The sequence below is a fragment of the Oncorhynchus masou genome, chromosome 24 (assembly GCF_036934945.1).
Source record: "Oncorhynchus masou masou isolate Uvic2021 chromosome 24, UVic_Omas_1.1, whole genome shotgun sequence".
Lineage (NCBI taxonomy): Eukaryota > Metazoa > Chordata > Actinopteri > Salmoniformes > Salmonidae > Oncorhynchus > Oncorhynchus masou.
Genome location: NC_088235.1, coordinates 11,671,667 through 11,689,923, shown reverse-complemented (window position 1 = coordinate 11,689,923; position 18,257 = coordinate 11,671,667). Strand labels below are relative to the sequence as shown.

General features: G+C 43.5%; 1 protein-coding gene across 2 annotated transcripts; it reads left to right on the top strand.

Moving 5' to 3' along the window:
• Positions 1 to 5,385: 5,385 nt before the first annotated feature.
• Positions 5,386 to 17,588, top strand: LOC135511557 (microfibril-associated glycoprotein 4-like). Of its 2 annotated transcripts, XM_064933041.1 has the most exons (6): positions 5,386 to 5,472; positions 5,747 to 5,815; positions 10,896 to 11,087; positions 11,503 to 11,599; positions 11,754 to 11,921; positions 16,998 to 17,588. In XM_064933041.1, the coding sequence occupies exons 2-6, from the start codon at positions 5,813 to 5,815 to the stop codon at positions 17,246 to 17,248; spliced, it is 711 nt and encodes a 236-aa protein (XP_064789113.1). In that variant the 5' UTR covers positions 5,386 to 5,472; positions 5,747 to 5,812; the 3' UTR covers positions 17,249 to 17,588. The 2 variants fall into 2 exon arrangements, with proteins under 2 accessions (XP_064789113.1, XP_064789114.1); XM_064933042.1 differs by lacking the exons at positions 5,386 to 5,472; positions 5,747 to 5,815 and adding an exon at positions 5,987 to 6,005.
• Positions 17,589 to 18,257: the final 669 nt, after the last annotated feature.

The following is an 18,257-nucleotide window of genomic DNA, read 5'->3' as shown; positions in this document are numbered from 1 at the left end:
CAACCTGATACTACCTAACATGCTAATACTGGTCTCAACCTGACACTACCTAGCCTGCTAACACTGGTCTCAACCTGAGACTACCTAGCCTGCTAACACTGGTCTCAACCTGATACTACCTAGCCTGCTAACACTGGTCTCAACCTGATACTACCTAGCCTGCTAACACTGGTCTCAACCTGACACTACCTAGCCTGCTAACACTGGTCTCAACCTGACACTACCTAGCCTGCTAACACTGGTCTCAACCTGATACTACCTAGCCTGCTAACACTGGTCTCAACCTGACACTACCTAGCCTGCTAACACTGGTCTCAACCTGACACTACCTAGCCTGCTAACACTGGTCTCAACCTGATACTACCTAGCCTGCTAACACTGGTCTCAACCTGACACTACCTAGCCTGCTAACACTGGTCTCAACCTGACACTACCTAGCCTGCTAACACTGGTCTCAACCTGATACTACCTAGCCTGCTAACACTGGTCTCAACCTGATTCTACCTAGCCTGCTAATACTGGTCTCAACCTGACACTACCTAGCCTGCTAACACTGGTCTCAACCTGAAACTACCTAGCCTGCTAACACTGGTCTCAACCTGACACTACCTAGCCTGCTAACACTGGTCTCAACCTGACACTACCTAGCCTGCTAACACTGGTCTCAACCTGACACTACCTAGCCTGCTAACACTGGTCTCAACCTGACACTACCTAGCCTGCTAACACTGGTCTCAACCTGATTCTACCTAGCCTGCTAATACTGGTCTCAACCTGATACTACCTAGCCTGCTAACACTGGTCTCAACCTGACACCACCTAGCCTCACAGCTCCCTGACACTACCTAGCCTCACAGCTCCCTGATACTACCTAGCCTCACAGCTCCCTGACACTACCTAGCATCACAGCTCCCTGACATTACATAGCCTCACAGCTCCCTGAAACTACCTAGCCTCACAGCTCCCTAGCCTCACAGCTCTCTGACACTACCTAGCCTCACAGCTCCCAAGCTTCACAGCTCCCTGACACTACCTAGCCTCACAGCTCCCTGAAATACCTAGTCTCACAGCTCCTTGAAACTATCTAGCCTCACAGCTCCCTGACACTACCTAGCTTCACAGCTCCTTGAAACTATCTAGCCTCACAGCTCCCTGACAGTACCTAGCCTCACAGCTCCCTGACACTACCTAGCCTCACAGCTCCCTGAAACTATCTAGCCTCACAGCTCCCCACTAGCCTCACAGCTCCCTGACACTACCTTGCCTCACAGCTCCCTGAAACTACTAGTCTCCCTCACATCCCTGAAACTATCTAGCCTCACAGCTCCCTGACAGTACCTAGCCTCACAGCTCCCTGACCCTACCTAGCCTCACAGCTCCCTGATACTACTAGCCTCACCTAGCCTCACAGCTCCCTGAAACTACCTAGCCTCACAGCTCCCTGATACTACCTAGCCTCACAACTCCCTGACACTACCTAGCCTGCTCACAGCTCCCTGACACTACCTAGCCTGCTCACTGGTCTCCCTGACACTACCTAGCTTCACAGTCTCAACCTGAAACTACCTAGCCTGCTAACAGTCTCCCTGACTGGTCTCAACCTGATACTACTACCTAGCCTGCTAACACTGGTCTCCCTGACACTACCTAGCCTGCTAACACTGGTCTCAACCTGAAACTACCTAGCCTCTAACACTGGTCTCAACCTGACACTACCTAGCCTGCTAACACTGGTCTCAACCTGACACTACCTAGCCTCACAGCTCCCTGACACTACCTAGCCTCACAGCTCCCTGAAACTACCTAGCATCACAACTGGTCTCCCTGACACTACCTAGCCTCACAGCTCAACCTGACACCACCTAGCCTCACAGCTCCCTGAAACTATCTAGCCTCACAGCTCCCCCTGACAGAAACTACCCTAGCCTAGTCAACCTCACAGCTCACCTCCCTGACACTACCTAGCCTCACAGCTCCCTGAAACTACCTAGCCTCACAGCTCCCTGAGCACTACCTAGCCTGACACAGCTCCCTGACACTACCTAGCTCACAGCTCCCTGACACTACCTAGCCTCACAGCTCCCTGAAACTACCTAGCCTGCTAGCCTCACAGCTCCCTGACACTATCTAGCCTCACAGCTCCCTGACACTACCTAGTCTCACAGCTCCTTGAAACTATCTAGCCTCACAGCTCCCTGAAACTACCTAGCCTCACAGCTCCCTGAAACTACCTAGCATCACAGCTCCCTGACAGTACCTAGCCTCACAGCTCCCTGAAACGACCTAGCATCACAGCTCCCTGACACTACCTAGCCTCACAGCTCCCTGAAACTACCTAGCCTCACAGCTCCCTGAAACTACCTAGCCTCACAGCCCCTGACAGCTACCTCTCACAGCCTCACAGCTCCCTGACACTACCTAGCCTCACAGCTCCCTGACACTTACCTGAAATATCTAGCCTCACACAGCTCAGCTCCCTGAAACTATCTGCCTCACAGCTCCCTGACAGTACCTAGCCTCACAGCTCCCTGACAGTACCTAGCCTCACAGCTCCCTGACAGTATCTAGCCTCACAGCTCCCCTGACCTAGCCTCACAGCTCCCTGATACTACCTAGCCTCACAGCCCCTGACTACAACTCCCAGCCAGAAACAGCCTCACAGCAGCCAGCACAGCTCCCTAGTCTAGCTCCCTGACACTACCTAGCCTCAACCTCCCTGAAACTACCTAGCCTCACATCTTGAAACTATCTAGCCTCACAGCTCCCTGACTGTATCTAGCCTCACAGCTCCCTGACAGTATCTAGTCTCACAGCTCCCTGAAACGACCTAGCATCACAACTCCCTGAAACTACCTAGCCTCACAGCTCCCTGACTGCATCTAGCCTCACAGCTCCCTGACAGTATCTAGCCTCACAGCTCCCTGACAGTATCTAGTCTCACAGCTCCCTGACAGTACCTAGCTTCACAGCTCCCTGAAACTACCTTGCCTCACAGCTCCCTGAAACTACCTTGCCTCACAGCTCCCTGAAACTACCTTGCCTCACAGCTCCCTGACACTACCTTGCCTCACAGCTCCCTGACAGTATCTAGCCTCACAGCTCCCTGACAGTACCTAGCCTCACAGCTCCCTGCCTCACAGCTCCCTGAAACTATCTTGCCTCACAGCTCCCTGACACTACCTAGCCTCACAGCTCCCTGACAGTACCTAGCCTCACAGCTCCCTGACAGTACCTAGCCTCACAGCTCCCTGACAGTATCTAGCCTCACAGCTCTTTGAGCCTCACAGCTCCCTGACAGTAATACGGTGCTGTGACCACTAGCCTTCCCCCAGCTGTCTCCACAGACAGCACCTATACATAGCTGAGCTGGGGATCTCTCCCGCACTTACCATATGTGTAGGCGCTAGTCACTCCGTGCAGCATGATCTGTAGGGGGGACCAAAATAGCAGCGCAAAATCAGCTGGTTTGGACCGACCCTGCTGGCTTCCCTGTCTGGAATCTGTTCTGCACAAGTCCTATTGTCACATGGTTAATCAGCTCTTTTCTCTATACAATGCAGTCCACAGCCAGCCAGTCTGTCAGCCAGCCAGCCAGCCGTGTAGTCAACCAGTCAGTCTGCCAGTTAGTCAACCAGTCAGCCAGTAAGCCAGCCAGTCAGTCAGCGAGTCCCACTCGTCCCGGCTCAGCCACCCACCACTATAGAGAACCAGTCAGCCATGCCGGGAAGTTGAGCACAAAGTCAACTGTTCCAGCTTAGGGAGAGCTGCCTGATCAGTCCATTGGTCTGGTCCTCAACCCACTGCTGGACTGGACACGACTGGGCTGGTAGAAACCACTGTCTGGCAGCATAAACAGCCTTCTCCCCAACAGCCGCCAGCCTAATTAATTGAATCAATGCAGTCAGCAGTAACTCATCTGATATTTTGAAATGCCTGTCCTCTCTTTGAGACAGTGAAATGCCTCCCTCTTTGAGACAGTGAAATGCCTCCCTCTCTTTGAGACAGTGGAATGCCTCCCTCTCTTTGAGACAGTGAAATGCCTGTCCTCTCTTTGAGACAGTGAAATGCCTCCCTCTCTTTGAGACAGTGAAATGCCTCCCTCTCTTTGAGACAGTGAAATGCCTCCTCCTTTGAGACAGTGAAATGCCTCCTCTCTTTGAGACAGTGAAATGCCTAAGAAACCCCTCTCTTTGAGACAGTCGATTGAGACAGTCATTCAAGATGCTAGGCATTGTAAGAAACAAAACCAGCCAAACATTAAATACATGTAATAACTCAATTACATTTTATTGGTCAATCCAAATATATTTTTACATGGGCCTGTCCTATCAGTAGATCATGGGCCTGTCCTATCAATAGATCATGGGTCTGTCCTATCGATAGATCATGGGCCTGTCCTATCAATAGATCATGGGCCTGTCCTATCAATAGATCATGGGCCAGTCCTATCGATAGATCATGGGCCTGTCCTATCGATACATCATGGGCCTGTCCTATCGATAGATCATGGGCCTGTCCTATCAATAGATCATGGGTCTGTCCTATCGATAGATCATGGGCCTGTCCTATCAATAGATCATGGGCCTGTCCTATCAATAGATCATGGGCCAGTCCTATCGATAGATCATGGGCCTGTCCTATCGATAGATCATGGGCCTGTCCTATTGATAGATCATGGGCCTGTCCTATCAATAGATCATGGGCCTGTCCTATCGATAGATCATGGGCCTGTCCTATCAATAGATCATGGGCCTGTCCTATCGATAGATCATGGGCCTGTCCTATCAATAGATCATGGGCCTGTCCTATCAATAGATCATGGGCCTGTCCTATCGATAGATCATGGGCCTGTCCTATCAATAGATCATGGGCCTGTCCTATCAATAGAGCACTAGAAGATGCATATCGTTCATTTTTAGCAGGAGAGGTCTCGATTGAGTTTTCTGCTAGCGAATTAAAACTTTTAAATGAAAAGTAGCCAGCTGAAAATAAGTATGTTACCGGCTATTTGGCCGAAATCCGGCGCGTAGAGAAACACAGGGAAAATACAGGGAAAGTACTGAGTGTTGCAACATGCTCTGGGTTGCCTTTATATAAGAGGTGTGGACCAGAGAAAGTACTGAGTGTTGCAACATGCTCTGGGTTGCCTTTATATAAGAGGTGTGGACCAGAGAAAGTACTGAGTGTTGCAACATGCTCTGGGCTGCCTTTATATAAGAGTTGTGGACCAGAGAAAGTACTGAGTGTTGCAACATGCTCTGGGTTGTCTTTATAAAGAGGCGTGGACCAGAGAAAGTACTGAGTGTTGCAACATGCTCTGGGTTGCCTTTTATATAAGAGGTGTGGACCAGGAGAAAGTACTGACATGCTCTGGCTGTTGTCTTTATGCTCTGGGTTGTCTTTATAAAAGAGGTGTGCATCTTAGTGGGGACAAACAGCTCATGAAGACACTGACATCTGCCACTGATAGAGGTGAGCTCATGCATGTCTCTCACTATTCTTAACTGATCACAAATCAGTTCAAATCAGTTCAAATAAAACAATTAGGAAGGGAGGTTTTCCTGGGGCCGAATGTAACATTGTCCGATCTGTTCAGTCATCATAGGACCTAACTAGAATCCTGTTTGTTAACACAGTAAAATGTAAATTGTCAAAGTGAGACACAGTGACTGTGTAAGTGTTAGTATTTCACCAACAGCTGGAGACCTGAACAATACTGTAGTAAATGAGCTCCCTTTTCTTACAGGACGTCCATTCAACATACTATTCTGAAGTTTCCTTCAAAGGCAAACAGACATCTATCACAACAACGATGGTAAGTATTAATAAACCACAGCATTATTAGAATGATCAGACATCTATCACAACAACGATGGTAAGTATTAATAAACCATTCAGCATTATTAGAATGATCAGACATCTATCATAAACCACCAACAACGATGGTAAGTATTAATAAACCACAGCATTATTAGAATGATCAGACATCTATCACAACAACGATGGTAAGTATTAATACAAAAACCGAATTAAATCATCAGTATTAATAAACAGCATTCAGAGATACTAACGAGAATATAGGACATGTATCTCTAATGAAAAGCCCATTCTGGTGGGAAGCTGCTATAAACCACCAAGTGCTAACAGTCAGCATCTGGATAATATGTGTGAAATGCTTGATAATGTTTGTGATATCAACAGAGAAGTATATTTTCTGGGGGATTTAAATATTGACTGTCTTTCATCAGGCTGCCCACTCAGGGAAAAACTTCAAACTGGAACCAGTGCCTGCAACCTGGTTCAGGTTATCAGTCAGCCTACCAGGGTATTTACAAACAACACAGGAATTAAATCATCAACATGTATTGATCATATCTTTACTAATGCTGCAGAGATTTGTTTGAAAGCAGTATACAAATCCATAGGATGTAGTGATCACAATATAACAGCCATATCTAGGAAAACTAACGTTCCAAAGGCTGGGCCTAATATAGTGTATAAGAGGACAGGCTGGGCCTAATATAGTGTATAAGAGGACAGGCTGGGCCTAATATAGTGTATAAGAGGACAGGCTGGGCCTAATGTATAAGAGGACAGGCTGGGCCTAATATAGTGTATAAGAGGACAGGCTGGGCCTAATATAGTGTATAAGAGGTCAGGCTGGGCCTAATATAGTGTATAAGAGGACAGGCTGGGCCTAATATAGTGTATAAGAGGACAGGCTGGGCCTAATATAGTGTATAAGAGGACAGGCTGGGCCTAATATAGTGCATAAGAGGACAGGCTGGGCCTAATATAGTGTATAAGAGGACAGGCTGGGCCTAATATAGTGTATAAGAGGTCAGGCTGGGCCTAATATAGTGTATAAGAGGTCAGGCTGGGCCTAATATAGTGTATAAGAGGACAGGCTGGGCCTAATATAGTGTATAAGAGGTCAGGCTGGGCCTAATATAGTGTATAAGAGGTCACGCTGGGCCTACTATAGTGTATAAGAGGTCAGGCTGGGCCTAATATAGTGTATAAGAGGACAGGCTGGGCCTAATATAGTGTATAAGAGGACAGGCTGGGCCTAATATAGTGTATAAGAGGACAGGCTGGGCCTAATATAGTGTATAAGAGGTCAGGCTGGGCCTAATATAGTGTATAAGAGGTCAGGCTGGGCCTAATATAGTGTATAAGAGGACAGGCTGGGCCTAATATAGTGTATAAGAGGAGGTCAGGCTGGGCCTAATATAGTGTATATAGTGTATAAGAGGACAGGCTGGGCCTAATATAGTGTATAAGAGGACAGGCTGGGCCTAATATAGTGTATAAGAGGTCAGACTGGGCCTAATATAGTGTATAAGAGGTCAGACTGGGCCTAATATAGTGTATAAGAGGTCAGGCTGGGCCTAATATAGTGTATATAAGGTCAGGCCGGGCCTAATATAGTGTATAAGAGGACAGGCTGGGCCTAATATAGTGTATAAGAGATCAGGCTGGGCCAAATATAGTGTATAAGAGGACAGGCTGGGCCTAATATAGTGAATAAGAGGACAGGCTGGGCCATAGTGTATGCTATTGATGTAAATAATATTTGCTGGTCTGTGGTGAGTAATGAGGAGCAACCAGATGCTGCACTTGACACATTTATGAAACTACTTATTCCAGTTACTAATAAGCACCCATTCAGAAAATGACTGTAAAAACTGTTAAATCCCCATGGATTGATGAGGAATTGAAAAATTGTTTGGTTGGGAGGGATGAGGCAAAATGGCAATGAAGTCTGGCAATCAGCCTGTTACCAACAAGTCTGGAAGAAATTGTGTTTGACCAGATACAGTGCCTTGCGAAAGTATTCTCCCCCCCTTGAACTTTGCGACCTTTTGCCACATTTCAGGCTTCAAACATAAAGATATAAAACTGTATTTTTTTGTGAAGAATCAACAACAAGTGGGACACAATCATGAAGTGGAACGACATTTATTGGATATTTCAAACTTTTTTAACAAATCAAAAACTGAAAATTTGGCGTGCAAAATTATTCAGCCCCTTTACTTTCAGTGCAGCAAACTCTCTCCAGAAGTTCAGTGAGGATCTCTGAATGATCCAATGTTGACCTAAATGACTAATGATGATAAATACAATCCACCTGTGTGTAATCAAGTCTCCGTACAAATGCACCTGCACTGTGATAGTCTCAGAGGTCCGTTAAAAGCGCAGAGAGCATCGTGAAGAACAAGGAACACACCAGGCAGGTCCGAGATACTGTTGTGCAGAAGTTTAAAGCCGGATTTGGATACAAAAAGATTTCCCAAGCTTTAAACATCCCAAGGAGCACTGTGCAAGTGATAATATTGAAATGGAAGGAGTATCAGACCACTGCAAATCTACCAAGACCTGGCCGTCCCTCTAAACTTTCAGCTCATACAAGGAGAAGACTGATCAGAGATGCAGCCAAGAGGCCCATGATCACTCTGGATGAACTGCAGAGATCTACAGCTGAGGTGGGAGACTCTGTCCATAGGACAACAATCAGTCGTATATTGCACAAATCTGGCCTTTATGGAAGAGTGGCAAGAAGAAAGACATTTCTTAAAGATATCCATAAAAAGTGTCATTTAAAGTTTGCCACAAGCCACCTGGGAGACACACCAAACATGTGGAAGAAGGTGCTCTGGTCAGATGAAACCAAAATTGAACTTTTTGGCAACAATGCAAAACGTTATGTTTGGCGTAAAAGCAACACAGCTCATCACCCTGAACACACCATACCCACTGTCAAACATGGTGGTGGCAGCATCATGGTTTGGGCCTGCTTTTCTTCAGCAGGGACAGGGAAGATGGTTAAAATTGATGGGAAGATGGATGGAGCCAAATACAGGACCATTCTGGAAGAAAACATGATGGAGTCTGCAAAAGACCTGAGACTGGGATGGAGATTTGTCTTCCAACAAGACAATGATCCAAAACATAAAGCAAAATCTACAATGGAATGGTTCAAAAATAAACATATCCAGGTGTTAGAATGGCCAAGTCAAAGTCCAGACCTGAATCCAATCGAGAATCTGTGGAAAGAACTGAAAACTGCTGTTCACAAATGCTCTCCATCCAACCTCACTGAGCTCGAGCTGTTTTGCAAGGAGGAATGGGAAAAAATGTCAGTCTCTCAATGTGCAAAACTGATAGAGACATACCCCAAGCGACTTACAGCTGTAATCACAGCAAAAGGTGGCGCTACAAAGTATTAACTTAAGGGGGCTGAATAATTTTCACAGTAAACAACATAATTTCAGCATGCTTATAGAGAAGGACACTATAAGCAAGCACAGCATTTTCACAAATGACTGATGATTAGCTGAGATAAATTGATGATAAAATGATTGTGGGGGCTGTCTTGTTAGACTTCATTACAGCTTTTGACATTATCGAAAAACGTATGTGTTATGGTTTTACACCCCCTGCTATAATGTGGATAAAGAGTTACCTGTCTAACAGAACACAGAGGGTGTTCTTTAATGGAAGCCTCTCCAACATAATCCTGGTAGAATCAGGAATTCCCCAGGGTAGCTGTCTAGGCCGCTTACTTTTTCAATCTTTACTAATGACATGCTACTGGCTTTGAGTAAAGCCAGTGTGTCTATGTATGCGGATGACCTAACACTATACATGTCAGCTACTACAGCGACTGGAATGACTGCCACACTTAACAAAGAGCTGCAGTTAGTTTCAGAATGGGTGGCAAGGAATAAGTTAGGCCTAAATATTTCTAAAACTAAAGGTATTGTATTTGGAACAAAACACTCACTAAACCCTAAACCTCAACTAAATCTTGTAATAAATAATGTGGAAATTGAGATGACTAAACTGCTTGGAGTAACCCTAGATTGTAAACTGTCATGGTCAAAACATATTGGTGCAGTAGTAGCTAAGATGGAGAGAAGTCTGTCTATAATCAAGCGCTGCTCTGCCTTCTTAACAACACTATCAACAAGGCAGGTCCTACAGGCCCTAGTTTATACCTTCTTAACAACACTATCAACAAAGGTCCTACAGGCCCTAGTTTCTACCTTCTTAACAACACTATCAACAAGGCAGGTCCTACAGGCCCTAGTTTTGTCGCACCTTGACTACTGTTCAGTCGTGTGGTCAGGTGCCACAAAAAAGGGCTTAGGAAAATTGCAATTGGCTCAGAACAGGGCAGAACGGCTGGCCCTTGGATGTACACAGAGAGCTAACATTAATAACATGCATGTCAATCTCTCCTGGCTGAAAGTGGAGGAGAGATTGACTTCATCACTATTTTAATTTATGAAAGGTATTGACATGTTAAATGCACCAAGCTGTCTGTCTAAACTACTGGCACACAGTTCAGACACCCATGCATACCCCACAATACATGCCAAAAGAGGTCTCTTCATAGTCCCCAAGTCCAGAACAGACTATGGGAGCAGCACACTACTACACAGAGCCATGACTACATGGAAGCCTCTATTCCACATCAGGTAACTGATGCAGCAGTAGAATTAGATTATTTATTTTTTAAACAGATTAAAAAACACCTTATGGAACTGCGGGGACTGTGGAGCAACACAAACATTGGCACACACACACACACACACACACACACACACACACACACACACACACACACACACACGCACACACACACACTGGATTTAGTACTGCAGATATGTGGTAGTGGTGGAGTAGAGGCCTGAGGGCACACAGTGTGTTGTGAAATCTGTGAATGTATTGTGATGTTTTTAAAACTGTATAAACTGCCTTATTTTGCTGGACCCCAGGAAGAGTAGCTGCTACTTTGGCATAATAAATGTACCCATAATAACTACAAATGAACCAACACTAGACAGTTTTTGTATTAAACTGCTGTATCCATCTACCCTGTGCTGCAGTCCATCTTGCTGCTGGCTCTACTGGTCCCCGTGATGGTGCAGTCCTCCCTGCATCCAGTGGACTGTGATGAGGTCTATAGATCAGGTTCTGGACAAAACGGGGTCTACACCATCTACCCTGCAGGACCTACCTCACCTGTCCAGGTCTTCTGTGACATGGGGTTTGAAAGTGCATTTCGAGGAAAGTGGACGGTCAGTTTCAATGTGTGGTATTGAAATACACTTAAAGACTAATTTACCATGAACAATCTCTTAATCTGTCAATTAAACTCTCTTAATCTGTCAATTAAACAATCTGTTAATTCTCTCTCTTAATCTGTTAATTAAACAATCTCTCTCTCTCTCTCTTAATCTGTTAATTAAACAATCTCTCTCTTAATCTGTTAATTAAACTCTCTCTCTCTCTTAATCTGTTAATTAAACAATATTTATCTCTCTTAATCTGTTAATTAAACAATCTCTCTCTTAATCTCTTTATCAAAAACTTAATCAATTAAACAATATCTCTCTCTTAATCTGTCAATTAAAAAAAGAAAATCTCTTAATCTGTCAATGAAACAATCTCTCTCTCTTAATATGTCAATGAAACAATCTCTCTCTAAATCAGCTGATTCAGAGCCGACAGGATGGATCAGTGAACTTCTACAGGAAGTGGGATCAGTACAAGAGTGGTTTTGGGAGCGCAGCTGGAGAGTACTGGCTGGGTAGGAACTGGTGTAACTTCTAGCCAACAGAACGTTCTCCTCCTAGAACCTTGTTCTACCACTGACTTCATCCGGTTTGTCCTAGTTCATTCAAGGCCATTTGTCATTGTATTCAGACAACACAGTGAACTGCTGTGTTGATCTCATTCTCCAGGGCTGGAGACAATGCATCTCATGACTATGAAAGGAACCTATGAGCTGAGGGTGGACATGGAGGACTTTGAGGGGAATAAGGTCTATGCTCAGTACTCTTCCTTCTCTGTTGGACCAGAGGCTGAAGGATACCTGCTAACACTGGGCTCATTCAAAGATGGAGGAGCAGGTGGGTGACAATTTATATTGTCCAAGAAAAATAACCCAAGAAAAAAAGTCTAATAAAATAGTCCAAGAATATACTGTAGTACCAGAATATAGTCCATTAATATACTGTAGTACCATAATATAGTCCAATAATATACTGTAGTACCAGGATATATGGTAGTACCAGAATATACTGTAGTACCAGAATATATTATAGTACCAGCATATAGTACCAGAATATACTGTAGTAGTACCAGTACCAGAATATACTGTAGTACCAGAATATAGTACCAATAATATACTGTAGTACCAGAATATACTGTAGTAGAATATAGTCCAAGAATATTGCACTGAATATGGACCTAGAATATAGTCCAAGAGTATAGTACAAGAATATAGCACTAGAATATAGTCCAAGGGTATAGTACAAGAATATAGTACCAGAATATAGTCCAATAATATACTGTAGTACCAGAATATACTGTAGTACCAGAATATAGTCCAATAATATACTGTAGTACCAGAATATACTGTAGTACCAGAATATAGTCCAAGAATATTGCACCTGAATATGGACCTAGAATATAGTCCAAGAGTATAGTACAAGAATATAGCACTAGAATATAGTCCAAGGGTATAGTACAAGAATATAGTACCAGAATATAGTACCAGAATATAGTACCATAATATAGCACTAGAATATAGTCTAAAGTATAGTACAAGAATATAGCACTAGAATATAGTCCAAGGGTATAGTACCAGAATATAGTACCAGAATATAGTACCAGAGTATAGTACCATAACATAGTACCCTAATATAGTCCAAGAGTATAGTACCAGAACATAGTACCAGAATATAGTCCAAGAGTATAGTACCAGAGTATAGCACCTGAATATAGTACCAGAATATAGTACCAGAATATAGTCCAAGAGTATAGTACCAGAGTATAGTACCAGAATATAGTACAAGAGTATAGTACCAGAATATAGCACTAGAATATAGTCCAAGAGTACAGTACCAGAATATAGTACCAGAATATAGTACCATAATATAGCACTAGAATATAGTACCAGAGTATAGTACCATAATATAGTACCATACTATAGAATTGGAATATAGTCCATGAGTATAGTACCAGAGTATAGTACCATAATATAGCACTGGAATATATTACCAGAGTATAGTACCGGAATATAGCATAATATAGTGGTACCATAATATAATATAGTACCAGAGTATAGTACCAGAATATAGAACTAGAATATAGTAGAATATAGTACCATAATATAGTCCATGAGTATAGCACTAGAACATAGTCCAAGAGTATAGTACCAGAATATAGTACCAGAGAAAATTACAAGGAAAATAGTGCAAGAAAATCTGTCAAGGGTTCATTACTAGGGATGCACGATATATCGGTGAACATATCGGAATCGGGCGATATTAACTAAAAATGACAACATCAGTAGTGGCCTGATGTCTAGTTTAACGCTGGTGTGCAAAACCGATGTCAGAGCTGACGTGCAAACCTATATAACGTAGGTACATGACGTAATGACGCCGCGTAAAATGTTGCGCTACACGTGCAACACAGCATTCCTAACCTCGCCCATAATGTCTGCTGTGTGGATCGAGCAGACAACAAGTCAAGCAGTCATTTGAAAGGATAACAACATTTCAGAGAGACGACTCAAAGATAATGGAATTCAATTGCCCTTGACAATCAACCGTCCTTTGTAGTGGGTGATGTTGGCTTTCGCCGACTGGTCGAGCACCGGTACACACTACCAAGTAGGCGCTATTTTTCAGATGTTGCCCAACCGGAGTTAGTATTAGCTAGGTTGCCACTTGTTGTTTGCCTATTGAAATGGAACTTCAGTTCATGAAAATACATTTTTCAGATGTTGCCCTACCGAAATTACACAGTAATAGCGTCACTGCTATTAGCTTCACAAAATACTATGGAACTATGGGAGTGGCACAGGGTTCAATTCTCGGGCCAACTCTTTTCTCTGTATATATCAATGATGTTGCTCTTGCTGCGGGCAATACCCTGATCCACCTCTACGCAGACGACACCATTCTATATACTTCTGGCCCTTCCTTGGACACTGTGCTATCTAACCTCCAAACGAGCTTCAATGCCATACAACACTCCTTCTGTGGCCTCCAACTGCTCTTAAACGCTAGTAAAATCAAATGCATGCTTTTCAACCATTCGCTGCCTGCACCCGCATGCCTGACTAGCATCACCACCGTGGATGGTTCCGACCTTGAATATGTGGACATCTATACGTACCTAGGTGTCTGGCTAGACTGCACACTCTCCTTCCAGACTAATATCAAACATCTCCAATCTGAAATCAAATCTAGAGTCGGCTTTCTATTTCGCAACAAAGCCTCCTTCACTCACGCTGCCAAACTTACCCTAGTAAAACTGACGATCCTCGACTTCGGCGATGTCATCTACAAAATAGCTTCCAATACTCTACTCAGCAAACTGGATGCAGTTTATCACAGTACCATCCGTTTTGTCACTAAATCACCTTATACCACCCACCACTGCGACCTGTATGCTCTAGTCGGCTGGCCCTCGCTACATATTCGTCGCCAGACCCACTGGCTCCAGGTCATCTACAAGTCCATGCTAGGTAAAGCTCCGCATTATCTCAGTTCACTGGTCACGATGGCAACACCCACCCGTAGCATGCGCTCCAGCAGGTGTATCTCACTGATCATCCCTAAAGCCAACACCTCATTTGTCCGCCTTCCCCTCCAGTTCTCTGCTGCCCGTGACTGGAAAGAATTGCAAAAATCGCTGAAGTTGGAGACTTTTATCTCCCTCACCAACTTTAAACATCTGCCATCTGAGCAGCTAACCGATCGCTGCAGCTGTACATAGTCCATCGGTAAATAGACCACCCAATTCACCTACCTCATCCCCATACTGTTGTTATTTATTTACTTTATTTACCTAACCCTAACCCTCCAGTGTTAATCTGCTAAATTGTAATTATTCGCCAACCTCCTCATGCCTTTTGCACACAATGTATATAGACTCTTTTATTTCTTCTTCTTTTTCTACTGTGTTATTGACTTGTTAATTGTTTACTCCATGTGTAACTCTGTGTTGTTGTCTGTTCACACTACTATGCTTTATCTTGGCCAGGTCGCAGTTGTAAATGAGAACTTGTTCTCAACTAGCCTACCTGGTTAAATAAAGGTGAAATAAAATCAATTTAAAAAAACGCCGTTTGGGTCTTGCAAAAAAGATACAGTTGCACTGTCAAAGCCGTACAAAAAAAAGTCTGCAAACAAGCAAACACCGGGCATGACCGATATGTTTCCAATACCGCGTTGGTAATAAAGCATCTTCTGGGGAAGCCAGCATTAGCTTGGTACTTAGCTCGCATCAATACAACCAGCCTGAAAACAATGACCAGTAGAAACTGCAGTCATTTTCATTATTCTTGGCAATGATTTAGGAATCCTTGTGAGTTAGTATTAGCTAGGTTGCCACTTGTTGTTTGCCTAATGAAATGGAACTTCAGTTCATGAAAATAAATAGCTAGCCAGCTACTTAACCCTGTCTCCGAAAGCTAACGTTATAAGCAGCTAGCTAGCTTCATCTGGCTAGTGAGGCTCGACCGGAACGGGTTATGTGTTGTGAAGCTAGCCACAATAAGGATTAGGCACAATAGTGGAATTTGCGGTTTGCTTTCAAAATAAAGGTATGTCATTGACAGTGATGCAAATTAATACAAATAGTAGAATTATGCCAGACTTGTATTTTGAAGGCTAACCGCAAAGTCCACTATTGTGGTTAATTCTTATTGTGGCTAGCTTCACATAGATGGGTCCAATGAATAATAAAATAAGATCTGTCTTACAAATGACGGTTATTTTAGATGATGACACCTAGCTATATAGTTAGCTAGCTAACTAAAGCTACTGAAATAGATGTTTGCTAGCGAACTATAGCTACTGAAACAGATGTCAGCTAGCGAACTATAGCTACTTAAATAGATGTTAGCTAGCTAACTATAACTACTGAAATAGATGTTAGGTAGCAAAATATAGCTACTGAAATAGATGTTAGCTAGCAAACTATAGCTACTTAAATAGATGTTAGCTAGCTAACTATAGCTACTTAAATAGATGTTAGCTAGCGAACTATAGCTACTGAAACAGATTATGTCGTGTTTTTGGGGAAGAATATTGTTTGCATCCATCAACTAGCTAGCTTTTTTATGACCAGGACTGTAGGTGTGAGAGACAACTTTACCAGCATCATAGCATACGTATTGATGAATCTTTGTAACATGAAATACGAGTGATAGTGTAATCAATATGAGTGATGTGTAATAACTGTTAAAAAAATATGAACGCCTTAAATTATTATGTGGCGTGCAGTCATATTCAGGTCCTGATTGGTCAACAAGCTTAATGGACACGTCAAATTGTGTTAAATAGTATATATTTTGACTCGCAAAGACCCAAACGGCGTTCCATAGAAATCCTGGTTGAGAATGAAACGACGGAACAAATGAACAACGAAACAGCACAGCAAGTAAGTGAAAGAAGTAGGTTGTGATGATGTTTTTCTGGTAATGGGGACATACGTAAATGCCAACAAAATAACTCTTTGGTCAGTGTGGCGTTTGTGTGTAACCTTTATTTCACTAGGCAAGTCAGTTCAGAACAAATTCTCATTTACAATGACGGCCTACCCCGGCCAATGCTGGGACAATTGTGCTCCGCCCTACGGGACTCTCAATCACGGCCGGATGTGATACAGCCTGGATTTGAACCAGGGACTGTAGTGACGCCTCTTGCACTGAGATGCAGTGCCTTAGACCGCTGCGCCCATATGTGTGTGTTAACTATTTAACTGTACTAGAATGCTTAAAAGGCTGCAAACATGTTTTATATCGGTTATCTGCATCGGTATCAGTTTTTGTGGGGGCAAGGAACATATCGGATATCGGTATCGGCCAGACATGTCATATCGGTGCATCACTAGTTCATACCTAAAGCTGGTGGAAGTATTGTCATTAAGTTACCTAGAGTCCTTATTTATCTCCTCTGTTTCCTCAGGAGATTCTCTGGTTTTTCACAATGGTCACAAATTTACAACGTTAGATAAAGACCAGGACCTTAACGACGCCAACTGTGCCCAGGTGTACTACGGAGGATTTTGGTACACCAACTGCCATGCTACTAACCCCAATGGTATATATGCATGGGGCGAGTCTACCTTTGGTATTGGCATCAACTGGAATTCATGGAAAGGCTATACATACTCCCTGAAAGCCATCACCATGAAGATCAGACCAGCCCCAGCATAGAAGTCTCATATGCATACGTATATACTGTACTCTATATCATCTACTGCATCCTTATGCAATACATGTATCACTAGCCACTTTGTTTACATACTCATCTCATATGTATATACTGCACTCAACACCATCTACTGTATCTTGCCTATGCCGCTCTGTACCATCATTCATTCATATATCTTTATGTGCATATTCTTAAGGTAGTAGTTTTGGAATTGTTAGCTAGATTACTTGTTGGTTATTACTGCATTGTCGGAACTAGAAGCACAAGCATTTCGCTACACTCGCATTAACATCTGCTAACCATGTGTAAGTGACAAATAAAATTTGATTTGAAGTCAATCATTTCTAACACAATTGCAAAATCGGATTTTTCAATAACAATAATAGCCATACAAACATTTCCAGCACATGCACATATCCCATGTATAAGGGAGAGGGGGGGTCTTTTTTCTCAGTAGGGTTTGTGTTTGGGTCTTCAGAGATTAGAAGGTGCAGCAGGATACAGAAGATCTCAGATCTACTCTGAAGTGCAGTGTTGCCATAGCAACAGAACCCTGACTGCAGTGGGGATTATATGACTCTGACCCATCATTTAACTATCGCTGTCTCTTACCTTAACACACTGTCTGTCTCTTACCTTAACACACTGTCTGTCTCTTACCTTAACACACTGTCTGTCTCTTCCCTTAAAACACTGTCTGTCTCTTACCCTAACACACTGTCTGTCTCTTACCCTAATACACTGTCTGTCTCTTACCCTAACACACTGTCTGCCTCTTACCCTAACACACTGTCTGTCTCTTACCCTAACACACTGTCTGTCTTACCTTAACACACTTACCTAACACACTGTCTGTCTCTACCCTAACACACTGTCTCTTACCCTAACACACTGTCTGTCTCTTACCCTAACACACTGTCTGTCTCTTACCCTAACACACTGTCTGTCTCTTACCCTAACACACTGTCTGTCTCTTACCCTAACACACTGTCTGTCTCTTACCTTAACACA